Raw genomic sequence first — 26,064 nt, 5'->3', positions numbered from 1 at the left:
CATATAAAAAATACCATTAGTGAAACTACAACCTTTGATTTTATGTCGCGATAGACTGTCAAAGCTAAGAACGTGTAAAAATAGTGGCCAACAGTCGGCCACTGAGTACATGCACACTAATAAAATGGTATGACGTTTGGCGACTGTCAGGCGTAGTTATTTTGTAGTTTGTAGGGACACTGTAAATTAAATTTAAATGACCAAAGACTACATCTTGAATCCTATGGCCCGGGCATTTAAGTAACAGCTTATACTTTGATGCTGGATGTCAATACCCTGTATGGAGCCACTTAACGGTAAAATGTTACTTTTGCCAATTTGCCTTCCTGATAAAATAAAAAAATATATACTTTGATTAATACGGTACAGCCAACATAATCATAATTTACTTTTCCAATAACGAAAGTTGATTACTTTCGGTTCGTAAATAAAGTTTATTTGTGAAAATTTTCATATAGAATTGTCGGGTTTAAACAGAATGTGTGGTGAACGTTTAACGTGCAATAAATTTGCATGAAGAGCAAAGGGACGGAACCAATCAAATAAATAACCAGAATAAGTTCAGAACAGAAGAAGTGAACCCCAATAAATTTTATTTAGAATCTTTTCATTCGAAATATAACCTTTTTTATATTTCGAATAATAAAGTATAATCTATGAATAAAAAATAATACATATATATTATTTTTATAATTATATTTTGTTTCTGATATTTCCGTGATGGTCCCGGATTAGAATAGGACCTCCCCAACTCTACCCGTGGGTGTCGTAAGAGGCGACTAAGGGTATTCAAGGCCCACTGCATATCACCTGCACTTAGGGCTACCCGCACGGTGGCGGGTAAACCACCACGACAGCATTCCCAAGGAGGGTTGGTGTCAGGCAGGCGGCCGACCATAAAATCTTAAGCCAAAACCCTTAGCAGCATGGATACTAAAAACCATTCGAGTGATAGGGCTAGGGCGTACCCCACAGGCGACGCGCAGGGGCAGCACCCGGCTCCTGTGGGAAATGGACAAGGGTTGTCGCACCGGAACGGGCGGGTGCGACGTAAGAAGCGAGCTCGAAGTGTGAGAGAGTTAAAATTGAGGTGTGCAAGTTGGAATGTAGGAACGATGTCTGGAAGAGGAAGAGAGCTAGCAGATGTTTTAAAAAGGCGACGGATAAATGCAGCGTGCCTGCAAGAGACAAAGTGGAAGGGTGCAAGGGCTAGGGAAATCGGAGAAGGATACAAATTATTTTATTGTGGAAGTGATGGCAAGAGAAATGGTGTGGGTATAGTTTTAGATAGTAGGTTAAAAGAATGTGTGGTGGATATAAAAAGAGCGAATGATAGACTGATAGCGATTAAACTGATTGTGGACGGCATGACACTGAATCTAGTAAGTGTGTATGCGCCGCAGTCAGGCTGTGAGGAGAGCGTGAAAGAAAAGTTTTGGGAGGACTTTGATTGCCTGCTGATGAATATACAGGATAGCGAGGAAGTCTACGTGGGTGGTGATTTTAATGGCCATGTAGGAAGAGAGAATGATGGATATGAGAGAGTGCATGGTGGGTGGGGATTGGGAAACCGGAACGCTGACGGTGAGACACTTTTACAAGCTGCCTGTGCCTTCGACCTGGCTATAACAAACACGTGGTTTAAGAAAAAAGAGGAACACCTAATAACCTACAAGAGTGGCCACCACGCGACACAGATAGACTACTTCTTAGTGAGGCGGAGGAGTCTATGCTGTGTCAAAAACTGTAAAGTGCTGCCAGGCGAAGCATTAGTCGCCCAACATAGGCTTGTGGTGATGGATGTTAAATTAAGTGTCTCCCCCAGAAACAGCCAAATACGGCCCCCTCCAAAGACAAGATGGCGTATGTTAGAGAATGATGAATGTGCTAGTAGATTTAGGAACCATATAGTGGAGAAAATTATAGAAATGAATGAGATGGAAGAGAAATTGGTAGATGATTGTTGGAATGAGATGGCCAGGCACATAAGGAAGGTCGCAAAGGATGTGTTTGGAGAGTCGAAAGGAAAAGGTCTGATAGATAGGGATACATGGTGGTGGAATTTGGAAGTGCAAAATGTACTGAGAGAGAAGAAAGTGGCATTTAAAGAATGGCAGGTTGTAAAAAATGTGAATACAAGTTTAAAAGATGAAAAAAAAGAAGTTTACAAGGAATTTAAGAGGAGAGCAAAGAAGGCGGTAGCAGTGGCCAGAGCTAAGGCACAAGAAAAGTTGTACAACTCACTGGACAGCCCTAGAGGCCAGAAGGAACTCTACCGAATTACGAAAGAGAGAGAAAGACGATCGAGAGATATAACACATATCAAATGCATGAAAGATGAGGCTGGTAAGGTGTTATGTAGAGATGAGGAAATAAAAGAGCGATGGAAGATTTATTTTGAAAAGCTTATGAATGAAGAGAATGACTGGAATGGTATTCTCCAAGAGGCACAAGTAAATAAGGGATTAGTAAGAGAAATAAGCATGGGTGAGATAATGACAGCAGTCAAAAGTATGAAAAATGGGAAGGCTTTGGGTCCAGATGACATACCAGTTGAAGTATGGAAGGTGTTAAAGACTGACGGATGTATGTGGTTGACTTTATTCTTCAATAAGTTGTTGCATGAAGAAACCATCCCTCAAGAATGGTGCAGTAGTTCGCTAGTGCCCATCTTCAAAAATAAAGGGGATATACAGGATTGCAACAACTATAGAGGGATAAAGCTCATGTCACATACTATGAAAATATGGGAGAAGGTAATAGAGAGAAGATTGCGAGAAGAGAGTGAAATTGCCCAAAATCAGCTTGGGTTTATGTCAGGTCGAGGGACAATGGACGCTATTTTTGCACTCCGCCAATTGTGCGAGAAGTACAGACGTGCTCACAAGAACCTGCACATGGTATTCATTGATCTCGAGAAAGCCTATGATAGGGTGCCTCGTGAAGTGTTATGGTGGGCATTGAAAGAGAAAGGTTTGCCTGGGAAGTATGTGGAGTTAGTCCGTGCTATGTACAGGGGATCCTGTACCTACGTCCGATCGTCTGCCGGCAACACTGACCAGTTCAGAGTGGCTGTAGGGTTGCACCAAGGGTCGGCTCTAAGTCCTTACCTCTTCCTGCTGATTATGGACGCTCTAACGGCGAACATACAGGAGGAGGCACCCTGGTGCATGCTTTTTGCCGACGACATTGTACTGGTTGGTGAAGATGGACCTGAGATCCAGAATAGATTGGAAGATTGGCAACAGAAACTGGAGAATGTTGGCTTGAAAATCAGTAGAACGAAGACTGAATACATGTTCTGCGATTTCGGCGGTCTCTCCGGTCCTGAAGCCATAGCGCTCGATGGCGTAGCCCTTCCAGTCTGCTCCGACTTCCGGTATCTCGGTTCACTCATTCAAGGCGATGGCGAAATAGATCGAACGGTAAAGCACAGGATTAACACAGGGTGGATGAAATGGCGGCAGGTTACGGGAACAATTTGTGACCCCCGTATTCCCCTTAGACTTAAGGGGAAGATCTATAAGACCATGATCAGATCTGCTATTCTATATGGATCAGAGTGTTGGGCTATAAAAGGGATGACTGAAAGACAATTGCATGTGGCGGAGATGAGAATGCTGAGAGCAATGTGTGGTGTTACGCGAATGGATAGAGTAAGGAATGAGTACATAAGAGGAAGTTTGAAAGTGGCACCGGTAACCGAGAAGCTATCTGGAAACCGGCTGTCTTGGTATGGGCATGTTATGCGGAGGAATGAGGACCATGTTGTGAGAAAGGTTTTGAGTATGGATGTGGATGGATATAGAGGTAGGGGACGACCCAAGAAACGATGGATGGATTGTGTGAAAGACGATATGGTTAGAAAGAATGTTACTTGTGAGATGACGTCTGACAGAGAAGTATGGAAGAAGAAGACATGCTGCGCCGACCCCAAGTAAAATTGGGATAAGGGCAGGAGGATGAGGATGATGATTTTGTTTCTGATATTGTTTATTGTCAAATCACAGATAATAAAACTGCTTAAAGATTTTCATTTAATGAAGTAAAGTACGTGAAATTTGGCATTATATTTTGCGCAGATATGTTTAAATCTGTGCAAAATAAAAGCCTACTTACGTGAATAATACTCTTAGAAACAGACGAGCATTGAATATCTGATAATATATTTTGTTTAATTTATATTTCGAATCAAAAATTTCATTCCTTTTCTTCATAATTAATACTAAAAATCTACGTTAATTTTTGATGGTCACGTATTATATAAAGATGCTTTATTCATACAAATCATTTCTATTGTTTCCTTTGTTTAATCATGTATAAAATTCCCGGATAATATTGTCAATCTGAGTTGGGATATACGGGGATACAAAAATCTTAAATTGACAAGCCTTTTACGTCGATGACGAGTGATTTAACATATAGAAAGTCTGAAAAGCAGGGAACCGTTATGTTATTTATCGTTGATTTTTGTTCAATAGAAATTCTAATATGAATTGAATATTTTTATATACTTCTTTGGGATGTGGATAATATTTGATTTGATGTTGAGTAATAAGTTTCTTGTTCAAAAAGGTTTTAATGTGTTTTAACTCTTTGTTAAAAAAACCCTGAAACCCGTTCGCTGCATAATTAGGTACAAGATAAACTATCTTGCACCCTTTCAAACACGCATAAAAATATCCTCAAAACAAATCCAGCCTTTTAATGGGAATTCAGTGACATATAAAAATTATAAATTAAACAACTACAAGTGAATTTGAACAAAGTTAACGGAATTAAAAGTTTACAATAAGATGACACCATAAGATATTGTTTTTAATTGTCAATTAGAACTGCCATCTAAAATCTTTTTTGTGTCTTATAAGAACTTTATTAACGAACGCCAACTTGACCGAGATTTTTAAGAAAAAAAAAATCGCTTTGTCCTTTTTAATTTCGAATACGAATTGTTTACTTTTATATCCAAACGTACAGAAATAACATCAATTCTTTATCTTTACTTGGATTGTTTATATTTAATGAGTATTAAAATTGATTTCTTAAATTAATATTACATTTTAATGGTTGAAGATACTTCCAGCTTTTTTCTTATGACCAATAACATAAAATTTGACTAAAATATAAATTATATTAAATATTATGTTTAGTCTTTTGTCGAATTTGAATACAATAGTCTTCTTATTATCATAATTATACTATCCCCAGCGAGGCTTTTTAAGCTTCAACCCCAAGCCAAAAATTATACAGCTTAAAACTAGAAATTTTGTCGTATAATAATAAAGCTATGAGAGTAAAAAAATATACATGTTTAAATCTAAATAAAACGAAACATAAAAAAGTATTTAAAAGTAGTTTAGATGTATTAAAATAATTACTAAGCTAGAGAGCTAGTCTAGACGCACGTCTTATCCAAGCGACAATATTATCGTGAAACCCGGCTTAATGTGAATATACGTTATTATATTCTAAGAATATGCAGCGTAAAATAGTTTTAATTTCAAAGTAAATGACCTGGCGGTGCGGACAAGGATATAAAGGGCGGACAAAGGCAATGGGGTTGCTCTGGTAGGTATCCTGTACGGTTGGGCTTTGTGCCAGCCACAGGCTCTACTCCACGGTATGATAGTTGTGCAATAATTTAACACTAACAAATCGAAATGTTTCTTAAAAATGCCTTATATAATGCCATGTAACATATACTAAGCGTCGAATTTCACCTATACGTATATCTTGGTCTAAAATCAATATTATTCTTGGACATTTCGTTATTGCTTTTTTATTTAAGTTAAAGTTAATTATGACTCATTGAGTGTAAATTGCCTTTTGAAATTAAGGGCGATAGCAATTGGAAAAATGTGTAAATCAAATAGCGTCCATGTGTTGTTTCTAATTAGCTGCTATTGATAGCAAATTAAGGACGATTTTCGCATGGCTTTTTATTAAAAACTGATGCCTCATCATCGGGAAACCCAGACAGGGGTAGACGAAGACAGCATTCGTGATTCGCTTCGTTATAGACGAAGTTCTCTTGCGTTGCGTTTTAACAGCACCGCGCATGCGTTATTCCGCCTCCTTCCTCCCTTTCCAACTCGCTTTACACGGTCTCCGTCCTTCTCGCTCCCGGGAGGGTCGATATATACGACGCTAGGTACGCGTACTGTGTCGTACCAACCAACTAGTACGCAGGTTTCTGGCGTCTAGCACAAACGTCAGTAGCGAGACGGGAACCAGAGCGCTTCATCGCGGCCGCAATCATGTCGCGTGCCGTGCTTTTTATTAGTGTTTTTACGATATTTTTGGACGTCCTGCAAGCTAGCCAGGTAAGTTTAGTATTTATTTCGGCGTGTTTTAGAGTATATTTTTGGATACAGCACTGCGGCGAGAAGCCGGGGCCTTTAAGTCTAAAATCGATTAACGCGCTTAGAAATGTTTTTAAGTCAGGCGTTAAATAGAGTAACCGGCTGTTTTCAGTTGCAGATACCATAAAAGTTTATTGACGGTAGTTCCTACCTCATGTTTTTTTTTGTTACTTTAATAAATATAGAGATTGCGTAATATAAAACGTAAGGATCATGTAGTTTTCAAGTATAAAGACGACCTGCTGTATCACCGGCGAAATGCAGTAACAGTTAATGCAGTAACGAGCCGTCATTTCGTTGTTTTATAATAACTAGGCTAGTTTTTGTTATAAATATATGCAATGCTGTGTAAAAATATAGACTTTGTAATTAATTCACCCTAATGATTTAACTATCCTTGTAATTCTGAATATAACATACTTTTGGAATGGATAGTTTTATTTAAAAATTAAAGTAATAATAATAATTATTAAAAACGATAACAACGGGTATACTTTTATTGTAATAGGACAAAAACGACTGTTATTAAAACTAGAACGTACATATATCTTATGTACGATTTTTAATAAAATATGGAGCAATACTAAAAAATCGATAAAAACTATGTTTATTTTTTATTTTTTACATGACTATCTATTTTATATATTAAAAAGGGTACATAATTATTTTAAGTTTAGATTTTTATGGATCTTACTATCAAGGAACTGAAGAAAATTGGAAGCCGTCGGCACCGAAAGTCCGCCCATGATAGAGCAGCAAAGAGTCAGACAATAATGTAACATAATATGTATTAAAAAACATATACAATGGTTACAAAAATATATAAATACAAAAAAAAAAAAACCAATAAATATTACTTATACTTCTAATTTACTCAGACCAAATAAATCTCTTCTTAAATGACAAAGATATCATTGAATAATACATTTAACATTATTTTTACAGGAAATGTATTACTAAAATTATATTAACATTTGCATATATTCTTATTTGAAATGATCAAATACACAGATTACATTAAACTTATTTTAAAATTGTTTTTTTGAAAAATTCAATAAGTACAGTGTCTTAATAATTCTGTCGTCAAATATAGTCTACAGATACCTTTTTATTAACAACGAATTAAGATTATATTTCGTTATGGAAACTATCCTATACATATGGCGCTATATTGATTATGCAATATTACGTCAGGAACCTTTATTTTTTACGTTTATTTCATCATATAATACTAATAACAGCTTCGACTTCTATACTTCTGATTTCTTTCCTACTTAATTATATTTCTTTAAATTAATTACTTAATTTATACAAAGAGCTGGTTCATTAGGCCGGTAGTTTTGTCGCAGGCTCTTGCTGTTTTAACATAGTATATATGTAAGTACATCCGACATATTTGTCGAGATTATACTTTTTGATCAAACTTGATTCAGTTTGAATTCGAACTATGTATGTTCATATTAGTGGATCAGTTCTAAGGATTATAAACCTTCACATTAAAGAAGAGGATAGATTGATGACGATGACTCGCATAATTGTCATCAGTATATTTCAAAGTTTGAGTGTATATCTTCCTTTATTCGTCGGTAAAATAGAATTATTCGCTCGTTTCTGAAGCAGTAATAAAATGAGATCTTATATATTCTGAAGGAAATAGAACAAAAGACGGCGTTCATTTAAAGTCGCCTCACGTTCGTGCGCTAAGTTCTTATTGATTACGATTCTCCATAACTCGAACTACATTCAGATCGTGGGTTTCCAGGTGGGAATTACTTAACCTTACCCCTTTGACATACATAACCGATTTAAACATACTTTCATGATTTCTTTTTATTTTGGTAATAAACCTTTTGCTATTTTGGATAATAACGATTGACCTCACCAGATTGATCTATCTGTCATCATTGATTTGACATTCGAAAGAAGAAGATAAAACATTGTTTCATTAATCACTCCTAAAATCAATTTTAGGTAAAGCCGTTTATTGGATAAAATATATATATATAATAAAGATAAGGATAACATTGTAATAATATTCATCAAAAATTATTTTATTTTCCATATATATTTAAGATGTTACTACATTTTGTAAAAGTTTTATACTGGAATTTATATATTAAATTCCTTGCAAACTTTTTGGAAAGCTGTCATCATCAGCTTTCGGAGCTTTCGGTTTTGAGCGTCCGGGTAAAAGCTATATAAACGTTTGTGTGAAAAGAGGAAATTGATAAAACTAAAAAATCTGTACACTATACAACTTAATATTACATCTTTAGCGCCAAGTTTTATAAAATATGTTTCGGAAAAGTGGGATTTTAATAATCAAACATTGAGGTTAATAAGTAGTTGTATTTGAAATAATTTCAGAACGTTTTAATATTATGTATGTATAAAACAAAAGTATTTCGAAAATCGAAAATTTGTTTAAATCCGTTGATATTTTTTTCGAAAATCGAAAATTTATTTAAATCCGTTGATAATTTTATTACTTCAACTTTAAAGTTATAAACTGCTTAGCACTCGCGTTCGTTTATTAAGCTATTACGTAAGATCTGCTGTATGACCACGCAGATGTTAATGTTAGTAGATCCTAAACTCTCAAGTTTTAGTGCACATTTACGAGCAGGCTTGTGTGCCTAACTGTTGACCGAGACTAGTGGAATAAAGCTACTGTTATGCTCGTACAGTGAGTGTCTCTTAACTAGAAATCATACAAGTTGAATATGACTTTATTCTGATTGATTGTATTATAGCCATAGTTTTTGTTTTTGTACAAATGTTTGCACAAGCACAGGTGCTTTTACTCACTCTTAATTCGAAGGGAAACCCACATGACGGGTGGATCATGCGTAACATTAAATGGTTTACGTTATTTTTCTAACTTCTACTATAGAGAATTTCTTGACAGAAAAATCGATTATTTCGTTTCAGGATTTAAACCCAGACCTATAATATATGGTATATATACCGTCGAAGCTGCGTTTGATATATATTATGTAGTCATTGAAGTTATAAGTAACAATGAAGCTCATGTCATTGTTGAATTTGTTATCTTGAATTAAACAATGTAAATGATAACTTGGCGATTGTCATTTTGACTTTATGCAGAACTCTTTTCTTGGTCTTGCAAGCTTGCCTGGGTAGGTACCACCAGATATTCTACCGCCAAATATCAGTACTCAGTATTTTTGTGTTCCGGTTTGAAGGGTGAGTGAGCCAGTGGAACTACAGGCACAAGGGACGTAACATCTTAATTCCCAAGGTTGGTGGCGCATTGGTGATGTAAGGAATGGTTAATATTTCTTACAACGCCATTGTCTATGGGCGGTGGTGACCACTTACCATCAAGTGGCCCATTTGCTAGTCCGCCTGACGATAACAAAAAAAAAACTTACGTAAGAGACCTGCATCGTTGATTCTCTTTTCTATTAAATGAAAGTATTTTTTCATTTATAACGAAGAGTTTTATGCTATGACTTATAATTTTATATAATCGAATAGAAATTGTGATAAGGAATCCATATATTTTCTTTAATAAATACTTTTTAAATTCTGCTTAATTCATGAAAAGCAATCGTTTAAAAAATAAACTGTAAATTGAATGTTGTAATTATTCTTATTATGTATTATTATTATTATAGGTAATTCAAGAATCGATTACTTTACTTCACGCATAATTAATGTATCCATATGTGGTGACCGTAAATCAAGCGGATATTATTAAAAAGTTTTATAATAAACTCTTTTTAATCGATGACGTACGAGGATATTTGAAAAAGGAATACAACTTAATAAATCGATAGTACTCCTTACAGAATAAAAAAAAAAATCGTTAATCACATTATTTATACCTTGAAAAGTGAAATAAGCTTAACATAATTAATTGGCGGTGCTTGAATGTGTCGAGCACATTGAAGGCATTAATGAGGGCGCGGGAAAAGCGCTACTTTTTTTCAGAATATTGATGGAGTTTATTTAAATAAGAAATCCTTTACTGTTACCGTGAATCCGTTAAAATACGGTAATAGCGTTATTTTTATACCCATCACTTCCATAATGGGACATTCGTTAATTACTTTAACATAGGTAATGTATTTTACGTTTAATTGTTATTAGTATAATATATGTTTGCTTTACCTATTTCATATTACATAAAACATTATTATTTATCTGTGACACGTAGTTATGACATACAGACGTTTCAAACCTGAATTTTTTTTTTTAAAGTTATTTTATTAATAAATATTTTACCTCAAGAAATAAAAGTGTATCATATAAAGAAGTTTTCATGTTACTCACGTGCGGCGTAAATGAAGAAAACTTCTGTTTATGGCCAGTAAAAATACGATAAAGCGTTGGAGAGAGCGTAAACTATACTCGAAAAGCCTAACAAACTGCTTTTAAAACTTTATATCGAGGCAACAGTAATAATTATAATTAACCCAATTAATATTTCTCGTCTTATAAACTGAATTCGTAGAGCACATTAGAAATAATTTATTATGTATTTCATTTAGGTCAAATATTTTCTTTCGTTGTTAGTGATGTCAAAAATCAATTTAGTTTTAATATGTTTCTTATCGACAACAGTTCAGTATTAGATGTTTCCGTAATTCAATGATACAATCAAGTTCAGTAATAGAATAAAAGAATAATCTTGTTTTCCAATATCTGAAATCGGATTTACTTAAATTATACGAAAGTGAAGTATATTTTTCTGACATTGTTAACTAAAAGTCGGCTTTGATGGGATTCAGCGTGGCACTTTTGAAACGTTTTTATACCGGTTCTTACTTTGTAAGGATTTACGGGCGTAAGCAGGCCCAAATATCATTACCTTTTCGCTATTATTACGACCATTGTTTTAATTTTCGACTCGGCTTTTATTTTGAATTGGATCAAATTGGACGGAGCATATTTCATCCTGTCGAGAACCTGTGTAATATTTAACTCTTGAAAACGTTTTATTAGCTTCATTCGCAATAACCACTACATTTGAAATGCAAATTGCAAACAAGCAAGTACATTCTATGCTCTATCGTAACGCATACATATATAGGAATATACTGTACACACATATATATCTATACGGAAAGTAGCAGCTTGTAAATGTACAACTGCTGTGCTACGGTCTTCAGTGAATACACATGCTCCTGAATTTCGTCTGACTCTTGCGTGTAGGTTTGGTGAAATTTGTGAATGAAACTTCTCATTCGAAAGATGACGTCAACGTCCATACGGGATCTTAGAACAAAGAATATATTATAGTCAAAGAATTAAAGGAATACTTTATAATCATTGTTTAGGTTTAAATATGTTATTTGACTTTGTGGTGTATTCATTGGACAACATTTAGTTGTACTAGATTTTTTGAATTTTAATTTTGAACTTAATGAGACATGAAAATCACAAACCATTTAATAATGGGCATACATATTTTGTAACTTATGTATAAGCTATCTTAATCTTCATTTTATAATTGATATATTTTAGTTATATAAAACGCAACATCGGGTAGAAATTCTATTAAATAAAGTCCTAAATATCATTAAAGTCAGAGAAAATCGGACTAATAACAACTTCAATATATATCTTATTTACTTCTTCTTTATTTCCCAGCTAGGCTCGACTAGTTGTCTAGCCTTTATTATATTTAGTAACTGGTAATCTCCGATTACATTAATATCATAGCCTCTAGGTCATTTCAAGTAGAAATATGTTATTAATTTTATTTTGTATCAAATAATCAATCACAAATTAACTGGTTCTCCCTAAGTCCGAGGTATTTATCTATGAATCGATGGTAGATTTTTGACAATCAATAAGTTTTATTTTGTATAAATATTGATTTGGTTGGTTTAGTTGATTAAATATCGTCAGACACTTTTATATTTCTTTAGTATTTACGACACCTTTTAAACTGAAAGCCGTGTCTTTTAAAAGTAGATTTTGTATTACATTTTGTCATTTCGTACCAAGATATTTAATTCTATTTTAATAATATATCTAACGATAAATGTTATATGATGTATAAATTTATACTTTCGCGAAGTTAGCAAAGCTGTACTTAGCCTAGAATTTATAACTTAGAATGCTTCTATGATATTAAATATTTGTAGACGATTTTTCTAATGATAGCTATAAAATATTATGAAATAGTTGATTTTTTAAAATAGTTTTTCATATGTTTAGTTAACTAATATTGGAGAATACGTAGTTACTGTCCTTTTGAATTTCGCAGCAATTGCTGTTTGTTTAAATGTGAAATGTCTCCTTTTATGAATTTCTTTATTGTAAATATGTATAATATAAATTGTAGATGTCAATTTTTTTTCAAAAATAAATAAAAATGTTAAAAATATAGTATTAACGAATTAAAATTCAATAAATAACATTGATCGATATAAGTTTGTTAATATGGGAATTACTAGGACTAATGATTAACGGCCTTGCTTATAAAAATGTTTAAACAATGATTTATCTCTTTCACTCATCATTGATTTGTCATACGAAAGAAGTAGACAGTATTGTTTACATTTTATAGACTTCAAAAAATATTTTCGTTCAGATAAGAGTTCTTAAGAATATACAAATTTTGTTTTATTTACAAGTATTTATCTACTAGTGCGTGTAAAATCGCCGATACTCGTTAGGCTTTTTATAGCCTAACTAGTTTCTAGACAAGTTTTTGTGCACCTGCAATGCGCTTAATTTGACCTCTTGGCGAGATGAGCTTATTGATAAAACTGCACAAACATTTGTATAAAAGGTTTATCGTGGAGAATTATATAAATAATCTTGTTATTTATTTTTTAAATTACAATATATTTTTTTAAAGCTTATGCGAAAACGATATAAGTTTTTTTTAATTGACTGGTATATTTTTTGTTTTTTATTTAATTTTAATTTTAATTGACTCTTGGTAAAACTAAAAAAAAGCCTTGCAATTTTTAATATGATATGATTATAAAAATATAAAAATATTTTGATATATTATTGTATAGAATGGAAAAACAAAAATAACTTTTAATATGCAGTATATCCTAGATATAAAAAATCATATTGAAATTATCATCAGCCTCTATTTTCTAGAATAAATAAAGAGTTTTGTCTTTACTAGAATATAATTAAAATATCCTCAAATAAAAAAAAAAACGGGTATTGTATTATCGACTACCGTGCAACAATGATTCCGTAAATAGACGGAACAACTAACATTATTGGCATTCCGGTTAAGATAGGTTTAACCTCCTTTCTGTGGTACCGTCCAGGGATCTATTACCACAAACCGAAACCAACAATGATGTATATAGCTAATAAAAAATTAACGTAGATTATATATAGCACAAGTCACAGGTAATAAGAGAATGTAAAAGAAATTCATAGAACTTTATATTTAATAGCAAACGTTGAAATATGGAACGGTTCTTTAAAGTTTAATCTCTATCCGCAAGATGGAACCGTATTAAGGCTTGAGACGAGATGAGCCACGAAATTGGCGAGCTGGGACTAATGCGTAGCTCACGGTTGTTCTATTTCGTGAGAAGGCCCGAGAGACTTTGAATATTATACGTGAGACATATTTGATATTGGATGAATTTATGAATATGAATTGTATTCAAGTTTCGTACGTTAACTAAGTTTTCGTTTTAATTATCGGGTTTTCTAGGTTTCATAAAAAACAGTAGTATAAAGCGAATTTGTTTTTCAACTCACGTTAAAAGGTAATGTTATATAAATTAAATATTAAAAAATTATGCCTTAGTAAGTATGATCTCAATTAATAAGCGGTTTTATGATTGATGTTTACCGGTATTCTTTTCATTATATTATCATAATCAGAAATGGTTTTATAAGCTTTAGTTTAGTAAAAAGAGTAAATAATTCACATATGACCTTGAATCTAATCGAAGACGACTGAATACATAATAAATAGATTTTTTTATAGATAAATATTTAAAGATGCGAGCATATTTGATATAACACGATGTCCGCCGGTTTCAAAGCCCGAAGCCTCCTTGAGACGTATTCAGCGGAACTTTACAGTAGTTTGCATGTAGTCTTTTGTTCGCAAAGTGCGCTTGGGAAGATACGTATGGACGGAGTTGGGTGCAGCGACTATTTTATTTCCCCCATTCCACCCTTTCACAATGATATCACAATTTACCTACAAGACATTCGCGTTTTGTACGGACTTGTAATTTCTATTCTCCTTTCTTTCGTCGTCTTATTGTTTGACGTCGGTATATAAGGTCTCTTTTAATTGGCATCATTTCGTTTTTGAGATCTTTTTTTCAGGAAGTTATTTTCGTAGCATTTAAAAAAAAATGTACGATGAATGGGAGATGCCGATGTCTTCTTGTTGTGACATTTTTAGAAAGAGAAGGGCGTAAGACATTCTTTGTTCATTTGATATACAATGATTTTTCTCCTGTACATATGTAATTTAGAATTATATTACAATGTTTGGAGAGGATTTATCAAATTAATTGGTTATACCGATATAGTTTTAATAATCTCTAAAAAGGACTATATATAATCAAATTTTATTTCGAAGATATTTTCATGTTAGCTAATTCATATTATATTGTTGTTTTAATATTAATATTTATTATCGTTGTTTTAATATTTTATACACGGAGTTTGAAATAGCAGTTAGCCATACATTCAAATTTAGAATGCCCATCTTTCACATAAATCTTTCTTTAATATTTTACATTGTAACCACAGTATTGGATGTACCGTATCATACTACGTCAGTACATTAAACTTTTCTTCGCATGTAGGCCACAGCTGCCTGCACCATTGTAGTCTAAGAGGATTACTTGCTGCCTCCGCTGAAACGTGGCGAACATCATTTAAAAGGATTTTTCATAGTAATTTCTCTTCGCTTCACGTGTTGGTACATGAACGAAAAGTTTTATGTAAAATGGCTTTAAGTTTTTATCACATTTAATGTTATGTGTGCTGTAGGCATTTCGGGCGTTGAGAACAATTATATAATTAGGAAGCTCAAAACCAAATTCAACCATCGTGTAAGGAGTTTTGAGACGGAAAGCCTCAAGGTTTGTTGCTAAGTAGCTGAAGCGTGTGTTTTTGAGGAAGTACGGCTTAAAATTTTCGCAACTTTTAATATGGTTTTAAAATTTATAACAAGAGTGAAGAGTTTTTCAAACTTTAGTTTTACATTAGAAATACATTCATTTATATAATATAGGCATTTAGGTTATTTACGAAATAGTTTTAAAATATACAAAAATAATGTCTTTATATAATGAAGTAAACATTTTATCGATATTTACAGATAGATCTAATTGTAAATAATTCAAGATATATTTAACTTTGTACTATTATTTATACTTTTTATACATTACACTTGACGACTAAACATAAGCAAAGCCTCGGGTGATAGCTATTTATCCATAATTTGCTTAAAATTACTACATAATGCATAAAAACAATTAATTAATCTTATCTAACAATTTTTACACGTATAATGATCTCAAGTTGAATAAATCGCAGTTACAAGTATTGTAATGGCTATTAAAACGTCTAACATTCTATACAAATGCCACGTTAATCGATTAAACTTTTCCCAAGGACAACGGTACAGAATAATCTAGATCAGACCCGTCCTTGTCCTTTTATAAGATTACTATCTACTATCGAGTACCGTATAGAGAAATAAATGATAATGTAATCCACTCGATTTTATATCTTGTCTTCATGGAAATAAAGTACAGTTCTACATAATTCTATTTATCTCATTAGTTTTATAAAAACTACTACTATGTACTATAAGATGCCGATGTACCCTATGAGATGGTAAAAAGTTATATTGGTTGCATGCGAACGGTGTTTTTGCGATGGTTCCCAGGCTTCGAAGCATCTTTGGCGTCACCTGTGCGACTAGAAAGGCAAGTTGATCGGTTTTTTGTTTCTTTCTTATCGGTACGGTAATACGAGTTGGAAATCATCGGTATAATGATTTAAAAGACCCTTTTCTTGTAATATTTGTAAAAATATCCGACTCATGGAAATATTAGGGATATATTTTATGTCTATCCGAAGTGGAGCGACAACTCGGTTATGAAATATTAATCTGTACTAATATTATAAATGCGAAAGAAACTCTGTCTGTTTGTCTGTTGCTCTTTAATGGCCAAATACTGAACCGAAATTAATTACATTTGGTATGAAGGAAGCTCGAACTCCAAGGAAGGACATAGGCTATTTTTTTAATCTCGTGATCTCATCGTTACATTTGTCCATGATTTCTTAAGTTCATTAAAATCAATATTTAGTAAGTCAAATTTAAATTCCTACCTATCCAATAGGAAATAAAGACTTTCGCAGCAGTGGGATATTTATGGGCTATTACTGTATTTATAGTTTTAAAAATAGAATATTATAAAATATTAATGCTTACACAATTTTACTGGTGAATTTTAGAAACCTGACCGAAGCGTCCTAAAATCACAAGAGTATAAGTACCAAGTCTCTCAGATATAGCCTCGAGGCTCGTCTTGCAGTAATCTAGTTGTAGCAACATAATACTCCGTAGCAGTTAATTGAGTCAGCGCCACAAAATGTCCAATGGGCCAGCAAATACAGCCTTCTGCTCCGCTTGACGACCTAACATTGATAGCTATACGACGAACTAATCCTCTGAATTTTATTCCACGCCGGGGCCCGTGAAAAATGAATTTTGAGGTTGTTCACCGCCCGGAGGAGGGTAAATTGAGGTTGAATAATTTACTTTTCGCTGCTTCTTATTGCGTGCTTATTTGCCTCTCGACTCAGCGAATTTATTTTTGAAGAAAATCAACTTGGCGTTGTTACGAAATTATTACTTTTTTTGCTGTTGTTATATATATTGAGATATAGGTTTAAGTAAGTTGATTTATTAGCAAAGTACTTTACATTACAGGCCGTGATGGGCAGTGTTGGGCAAAGGCGTCTTCTGTTAAGATGATTTTATAGAGTATTACACCACACTGTTTAGTGCGGTTCGATGGATACTTATCTTGATATTTTACATGAACACCGAGCACCAGATGAACTCAAGTATATAAAAACTCAGTGCTGATTGTCTCGCTTTGAACATGAGACCGCCTAAGACTCACTTGTTCAATTCAAGGAATGAAGCCCTTAGTTGATACTTCCAATAATTTCGAACGATTATGTCACTATGACAAAGTCCCTTAATCAGCTAATTTATCTAAACTACAACAGATCTTTACGCATTGTTAAAATATAACTAACAATACATTAATAATAATGATGATACTGTCACAGTAATATTACAGACATACCTGCCGTTTGCTAATAATTCAATAAATTCCACTATTGTCATATAACAACATAATAACGTATATTACCTGATATATAATTGCTTGACAATATTAGTTCTATAATTCGGTTCGCTTGAACATAGACAGATTAACATTATATGTACCTACGGAACCTAGAGAGCTAAGTGATGGTATTTACTAAGAGCATACAGCAATCCCGTAGGGTGTGTATTTGGTTAGAGCACAGCTTCTCACTATGTACCGGTCGAGTAGCTTCTAAGATTCATTGGATATTCAGTGGTCTATATAACACGAGTTACGATTTCAGTCTAGGTATTTGTCTACTATAGTAAACAATGATTGGATTGAGACAAGATTTGAAACTGTGGTAAAGTTGAAAACAATTATGGGAAAATATGTATTTATTTATCTGGAATAGAAATACTTTTAGTTACTTTTTATACTTATATACAATAAAAAAAATAATACCATAAACCAATTACTTAATGAGAGACTGCTCGTTCTTATTATATACAGATCGCTTTTATAAAAAAGTAAAAGTAACAGTCATAAATGTCCCACTGTTGAGCTAGGGCACGTAGAATAAGGCTCCAAGGGGCTTTAGTTAATACATTTGATAGTATGTTATCAGACAAGTTCATGTTCCTTTGACTTGTTTTCCTTCAGAAGGTTAAATATTATAAACGAAAATTACACATCAAAAGTCAGAAATGCTTGCCCGGTCTTGTGCTTTAAAACATAACTTATAATAAAGAAAACAAAATTTATTTTTATTTACTTACAAATTACGTAAGTAACATCCTTCGTTTGTTTCGAAATTTTAATTAATCGTTTTATGTAATCAATTATACTTGCAAATTCTGTTTTACGTCAAACACCTTTATATTATATAAACGAAGCATATGATATAATATGCATAATAATAAATAATATATGAATATTATACACGTAAGGAATTAATCAAACGAGCTCCATAAGCTGGTGACTATGACTCAATCCTGTTGAGCTGAGCTGTATAATATACCCTTTGAAAACAACGTCATGTTTTTGATATATCACAGTTTATCTGTGATGTATTCAAAAATCCAAAATAAAAAAAACATATATTCTATTTCCATGAATAAATAACAACATTCAATAAGCCTAAACTGCGTAGGTATACTCTATGTATGATGACCTCAATCGTATAGAAAGGATATGTAATTAAGCTATTCAATTAGAGAAGCAAATTACCTCAGTCAGAGACTCCAATCATACGTATAGTCAGCAAAACCGAATTAACTTCCGATCAATGATATATTGAGATCACTAGAACTCCGGTTTCTATAGCTCATACATATAAGAGCTATATTTGAGTTTAGATATTTATGTACTAATTCAATATGAAGTGTTTAATTAGACGTCAGTATCTTTTGTTTTTTTAATTATCAATAGCTTAGGTTATATTACTTCTCTCAAGATATGATTACATCAATTTTATTAGATTAATTAAAAAAATAATAAGGATTTTCTTAAATTACGAAAAAAATATAGTTTAATTTATAAAATATAATATATAATAAGTTTGTAGTAAAAAACAATCTGCTTTAAATTAAAAAAAAATAAACAATAAATATAGATTTAAATTTTTTTAAAAGATCCTTTTTTAATTTATACCGTAAGGTCGGGTGGATCGGTTCTTCGTTCGACTTCGAGATTTTATCTCGTTTTAATTATTTACGAATTATTAATTAGGGCTTACGCTACATAATGTTATTTAAATAAGGTAATATTGCCGTAATCCTAAGGTGTATGTATAGTTATTAGAATAATAATAACAGTTTTATTATATGTATATTACCAAATGTGGTTTTAAAAGAAAAAATATGTTTTTTTTCCAAGAATTAATTAATTAAATTTAGCATTATCTGTGGCTGCAGCTACTTCTGTTGAAGATTAATGAAACAAAAACGATACCCAAAACACACACTTAGCCGCAGACTTTTAAGGTTTTTCGAGCGCTTTTTCGCGAAACTAGCTTTACAGTCTTCTGTAATTTTTTATTCAACTTGTATCGTGTTTCCTTAACGATCTCTTCCGAGACTTTTTCCGTATTTTTTTTTACAAAGAAAATATTTTAGGATTTTATACTTTATTTAACAAGACTGGATTTAAAAAAAATAATGACTGTAATGTCTCAAACATTATTAATATTATACATCGATTAACTCACGAAGGTACACCTCTATATAAAATCAATAAATACTTTATTCAAGTAGTCTTTTACAAGCACTTTCGAATCGTCATTAACATACTATATTAAGTGAAGCTAACACTGGTTCGGAATGTAAATTCTACTGAGAAGAACCGCCAAGAAACTCAGTAGTTACTCTTTGTCAACATTTAAAAATACAGTCATGATAGTTAAATACATTTATATATCCTGCCTGGAAGTCAACAACTATATATATATATATTAAATAATTATTGACGTGCATTAGTATTAGTGAGTGACACTCGTGCTTATAATATGGCTTAGTGTGTGTGCGATGACTAAGAAAAAAGACTGCCAAATATGCATATAAATAATACGAATATTAAAAATTAATTAATTTAAGGTACAGGGCGTGCCTTCGTGACTAAATGACGAGAATATATATTTAATACGTAAATACAAAAAAAATTGAATACTTCTCTATGATAAAGGTATCATTGGATATTAATTGATAGAAAATCGTATTTCCATAGCTATATTATAGTATGGAAAGTTGGTACAATTGTACCACCGTCTGTCTGTTTTCATTACTCGTAAAATTTAATCTCTCTCTTAATAAACTTAAATTTTATGTTAATTAATGATAGCTGTTACTTATTTTTGTTTCATTTTAACATAAATGTGTTTAAATTGTGTTTTTATTAATTTATTATTATCTTATAGCCTTTCCCTCTTTTATGTGTGTTTTATTATATTTTCAATGATCTTTTGCACCTTGTTTCCTTGACAATATTGGACTTTAATGTTTTTGTAAAGTTTATTAATCTTTCTTATTTCATTCAATGTAATAATAGTATTGTGACTTGGTTGACAGTTTTTTAAATAAGGATATAGGATACGCATGTATTCATACTAATCATAAATTTCAACTAATATGGTAAATTGTACTTAATAATATTTAAAATAGGCAAAACCGTATGACATAGCTATTATAAGTCACATTAATAAATGGCCAATATTCGTAAAATTCAAGGTAAAAATATTAAGCCGGCTCAAATGTATAATAGCAATTGAATTTATATCGTAATTAGAGTTCTTAGAAAAAAATATCTTATAATATTTTATTTAATATTATAAGATTTTTCTAATTTAATAACTTTAGCAGAAAACTGGTTTTCCCAGAGAGGCGATATTGTAATAATAATGTTTTATGGTGTTAAGATAAGATACGAAACAATATGCATTTCTTTATTGCAAATAGATATGAAACAAAAGTGGTCTTATAGAGGTAAAAGGACTTAAAAACACACGAACCACCGAAACCACAATAGGCCTCAATATATGCAAAGATAGGAAAGTATTCAATAAAAGCATTCCAATGTTAAAAGCTGAAGTATCTCCATTATAAACCTAGGACTAGTCCTTAAGAGGGCAATGATGCGTTCGTTCACCGTCGCACCCTAATGGCATTGTAAAAGTTTAATGCGATTCCACAAGCCGTGATCTCACTGATGGATTCTGAGCCACGATTACCTCAGTCTAAGCGATAGCTGTTAATCTGTTTCGTCTCCTAATGGACCAGCTATAGTTCTACTAACGCCATAGTATCGAATCGATGTTATATAAATGTATACCTTATTTATTAATATAAAGTGAGTCACACTACTATAAAAAATAAGGCATATTATTCAACACAAGGTTATATAGATGATAAAAAGCGTGGAGCTAATGCTGTTGATTTTCAGGCCGGATATATTATATTGTCTTTAATTGACGTGAATTATTATTATTTGCTATATTTCCTATTACTAATTATCACACTCTATTACTTATTATTCAATTTAGAGACGTAAGTATAAGTTTTTTTCAATCATCGATTTGTGGCTTCTTGGCTTATCCTGACGTACCTATATATAAACGATATAATTACAAGGCCCATCCTCATTGAGGTGCTTCGTCACTGGTGCGTTTAATAAATTTATCTTGTCAAGGGGAATATTAAGCAAGTTTAGGAACAAATTACCAGCATAAAGTTGTTCGCACCTTCCAAGTTCGAGCGTAATTACCGTGGCATTTGCCCTAATGTCCCCTTCGAGCTCACGCCATTTTACTGCAGAACACAGGCCATATCACAGTTCCGCTTTGGCGCAAACGAGCATAGATAACCACTTTATTACAAGCCGTGCTGCCAGAAGTGTTTTCTTTTGAATCAATAACGTAATGTTTCCTTCCGACTCGAATGATGTTTTAAATGAAATAACAAGTATTCCTCTCCACAAATCTGATTTTCGTTGCTACTGGACATTTGAAACACAGTCATTTCATTGAAGTATTTTGTTATAGCGCCCAGAGCTACAAACCTTCGCCAACAACTACTTTTGTAAAAGTAAAACTGAATTATTTCGTCGCGCCAACTTCAAAGGTTTTGAAGGAAATTTTAAACTACCGTTTTGCTACATTGCACCTTGTTTTATTTAACGCATCTAGAATTTTATGTGCAGTCATTTTTATTTGAAGGACTTCCAATTTATTTTGTTGACATATCTTAGGAACGCGATCGGGGTAAATAAAACCTTTCTCATTTTACAAAATTCAATGAATATATATTTATCTGATTCGAATAAAATATATTTTTAGCCAATTAAAACAACATCTTGCTCCATTCGTCATAAATAAGTTTTACATAATATTTTATGTAGCACATTTTAAGTATCATCCTTAAATATAAGAAAAGAAACGTACGGAAGGATGAGCCTGTAGTAAGAGGCTCAGTACCAGGCGCGCAGTGGTTGTAGGAGTGTCACCGGCGCTGCTGTGAAACGGAGCATGTAGGTTAAGGGTCCTTCACGCTTTGTTAGCGCGCTCTAATCACTGCCGGCCCTCAGCGGCACGCGACTCGAGGGCTCGTGGCGCACTAGCGTTTTGTGCATCTCCTCTTCGCCGTATCTCCTACCACTCAATGTTGCCTCGCAACCTGCCATTAAGATTGGTAATAACGTTGCGTTACAATAAATCGTCTGGACATCGATTTACCGCAATTGGTGCATTACATTTCGTTACATATTCGGTAACAAATCATTTTTGGCGGAGACGTATAATATGACTGGCGTTTTTCCAAGCGATATCCGTTTTAGTTTAATATTATCCATACGTGTAGAACTTTTCAGGATAAACTGTAATCTAAATCACATTTCATATTCGCTGATTCAAATTCTGTTAGACGTGCATACAAATTCACACGTTTTATCATAATATTTTTTGCAAGTACTGATTTGTAATATTTATGTTACTTAATAATTAAAAGTCGATACATTGGATAAATGGTCTAAGGAGTCATTTTTGGAGTTCACACTGATATCTTCACATTTTAATAAAAATTTACTCAAAAACTAAAATCAATGCTTTTTCTTGAGTTTTTAGTATATGAGTGGGGTTTTGTCATTTATAAGAAAATACAGTTTCTTCCTTTACAAAATACATGAAACATAATTTCAAAGCGTAAAGGATTCTGACAAGCTAATAATGAGGTTGGTTTGCTTGTCCTATAAGAGGAGGTTAAAGAGGGGATAGGGGGAGGTGGCAAAACTCATTTCCTGGCCGTCGACGGAAGCCCAGCCGGCCAATAAGCACGGAAAAATTGTATTCAGAAATGTCTGGCCGTTTTTAAACCTTAATTTTGTATTTCCTTTTGCCTGGTCTAAATGTGATTTGTTTATATTGAAAAAAATATCTTCCTTCCATTATAAATCTTTAAAAAAAACCTCATTTATTCTAAACTCATTTGTTAAACGGAAAGAAGGAATTATTTTTCCAAATTCAACTAAAATATGTAATATGAATTTAGTAACTAGTCTACGCTCGTGGCTTACAATCAGGTCGTCCTGGCAAACCTCCAGGCTGGTTGGCAAACATATGTAGAACATCAAGTTTTAACATAACAACGCCCCTTGTGTCCTACTTTATGGATATATTTTTTGTTACCAACGTATAGCGTTTTACTGCACCGAATGTGTATTATTTGTTAATTAAAAAATGGGCGACACACTTAAAAAATATTAAAGTATAGCATTTGTAAAAGGAAACAAAGAGAGCAGTTTATTTGAAAGTAAACCAGCATAAAAAAACGAAAAACTAATAAAACAAAGAGTTTTAAGACGATACGTGCAAAATGTGGCAGGATTTATACATTTAATAAATGGGACTTAGAAATCTTGACGCGACGAGAATTCATTCGATTTTCTTTATGATTGAACTTTCTGGAAACTCTTCAATTCCTTTACGAAAAATAAAATATAAATTATCTTACTTCGTTTCATTTGTTTTGTCTTAAACTAGGAACATGAATTGAAGATAAATATCACTATTTAATGTGACGCATGGATTTTAGTAATTTTACAATACTGTATCAGCAATAAAATATCACTACGGTCTAAGGAATAATTCATGTGTGAAATATACCTCATGGTATTTTTGCCACAGGAATATTTTTTCTTATATATTATTTAATTAATTATATTAATTAATTGCTGGGATAATTACGCTACATTATTTTGTAGTGTATAATTAATGATTAATTGAATTGTATTTGAATCACCCTTAAATTTAAATCTCCTTTATTATAAAATCATAATTATCTTTTTGTATGCGTGTGTATCACTTACAAAAGAAGTATATAGTAACAGCCTGTAAATTTCCCACTGCTGGGCTAGGCCTCCTCTCCCTTGGAGGAGAAGGATAGAAGAATATTTGACTACACTGCTCCAATGCGGGTTGGTGAATTCACCTGTGGCAGAATCTCGTTGAAATTAGACACATGCAGATGACGATGTTTTCCTCACGATGTTTTCCTTCACCGCCGAGCTCGAGATGAATTATAAACACAAATTAAGCAAATGAAAATTCAGTGGTGCTTGCATGGGTTTGAACCGCAATCATCGGTTAAGATGTACGCGTATATCCATCACAAAAGAAGTGAATACAGTATACAATTGCAGCCTTTTATTTTCTTTATAAGAATATTGTAATCACTGTGGTCAACATTTAATGACTAATGTTGCAACAGGAATTAACCCGAACAAAATATAGTTAAAAATAAATATATTTGTTGTTGTAAATGACATGACATTACAATACATAACATGAAGTGATTGTTATCTAATAAACTAATAAACAAAGGGATATTAAGGAAGTTCCGAAACGAGACAAGTTGAAGTTAATTAAGAATCAATGTTAATTAATTATTTATTATATCTCGTAACTAATAAGTTGTCTTGACTTTTAAATACGAGAGGCGTTCCAAACATTAATTCATTACATTACTGAGGCTACATGATTATTTTTAATTATCGCAACGACTCCCTGTGACGGCCATCTCGTTGAATATTTATTCAACAGAGATCTCGGCATTTTTCTAGAGGCTCTCTAACCTAATTTCCAGTAATGAGTTGTGGAGATGCGTATCTCTATCAACGTAGGTTTCAAGCAAATTAAATGATGTCTTTGTCACCGTTACTTTGCTTTTCCTTTGATTACTATGATTAAACGAATGAAAGTGTACTTCACTTACATGAAGAAGACACCATCTTAGTAGTTTTAGCTGTATGTAGCCTTACTAAAATTTCTAGCCTAGTTCTCATGACTTCTATTATACAGTATCATTAATTATTATTTATATGTTTTTACTATAGATAATATAGATAAATATTTATTTTGTCGATACTATATGTGTATGTATGTATATGTTTTTTTTCTATAGTTTTATATATAAGTATGTATATTGTTATGTATTGTCAATTATATTATTACTGCCCTCATTGTTTTCTGTTTGACCTAAAGGTTGACTGGCAGAGAATACCTTCAGGCATTAAGTCCGCCTTTTGTCCCATTTACTTTGGTGGTTATAAAGTAATTAAATAAAAAAAAGAAATACATAAATTTTGATAAGGTCTAAAAAATTTGTCATAGTATTTCGTTATAAATAAATTAAAGATGGCTTTTGAAACATTTCATGAGCTTCTTATATGAATATTAATGTTTTAAACTGCAACTCAATACAACAAGTGAAATTAGCGTCATAAAAAATACTTTAAAATTTAAAATGTTTCGTCCGGAAACCCACTCAAATTCGAAATTTTCCTGTCATCGCGGTAAATGCTATATTTAACTATTTAATATGTTTGAAGTTCTTGTGATT

General features: G+C 32.5%; 2 protein-coding genes across 3 annotated transcripts in view; both read left to right on the top strand.

The window, feature by feature from the left end:
- The first annotated feature begins 926 nt into the window (after positions 1 to 926).
- LOC125069002 lies at positions 927 to 6,182 on the top strand. Its single transcript, XM_047678407.1, has 3 exons — positions 927 to 2,259; positions 2,821 to 3,197; positions 6,051 to 6,182. Exons 1-3 carry the CDS (start codon positions 927 to 929, stop codon positions 6,180 to 6,182), a joined length of 1,842 nt encoding a protein of 613 aa, XP_047534363.1.
- Positions 6,176 to 26,064, top strand: part of LOC125068631 (amyloid-beta-like protein) — a 114,196-nt gene continuing 94,307 nt past the window's right edge. For both annotated transcript variants that reach the window (XM_047677875.1, XM_047677874.1), the window contains exon 1: positions 6,176 to 6,323. In XM_047677875.1, the coding sequence (XP_047533831.1) occupies positions 6,258 to 6,323 (66 nt within the window). In that variant the 5' untranslated portion in view covers positions 6,176 to 6,257. The remainder of the gene's footprint in view (positions 6,324 to 26,064) is intronic.

Source organism: Vanessa atalanta, chromosome 14 (genome assembly GCF_905147765.1).
Source record: "Vanessa atalanta chromosome 14, ilVanAtal1.2, whole genome shotgun sequence".
NCBI lineage: Eukaryota > Metazoa > Arthropoda > Insecta > Lepidoptera > Nymphalidae > Vanessa > Vanessa atalanta.
The sequence above is the reverse complement of the archived record's forward strand: the minus strand, read 5'-3'. Positions and strand labels throughout refer to the sequence as shown.

Bases quoted from the DNA above. Each gene is read 5' to 3' on its own strand.
- LOC125069002 (XM_047678407.1), top strand. From the start codon at position 927: ATGGATACTAAAAACCATTCGAGTGATAGGGCTAGGGCGTACCCCACA. The intron at 2,260-2,820 runs GCCAGAAGGAAC...GGTTTATGTCAG, and splicing joins CTCACTGGACAGCCCTAGAG to GTCGAGGGACAATGGACGCT. The intron at 3,198-6,050 runs GTTGGTGAAGAT...GCGTTTTAACAG, and splicing joins TTGCCGACGACATTGTACTG to CACCGCGCATGCGTTATTCC.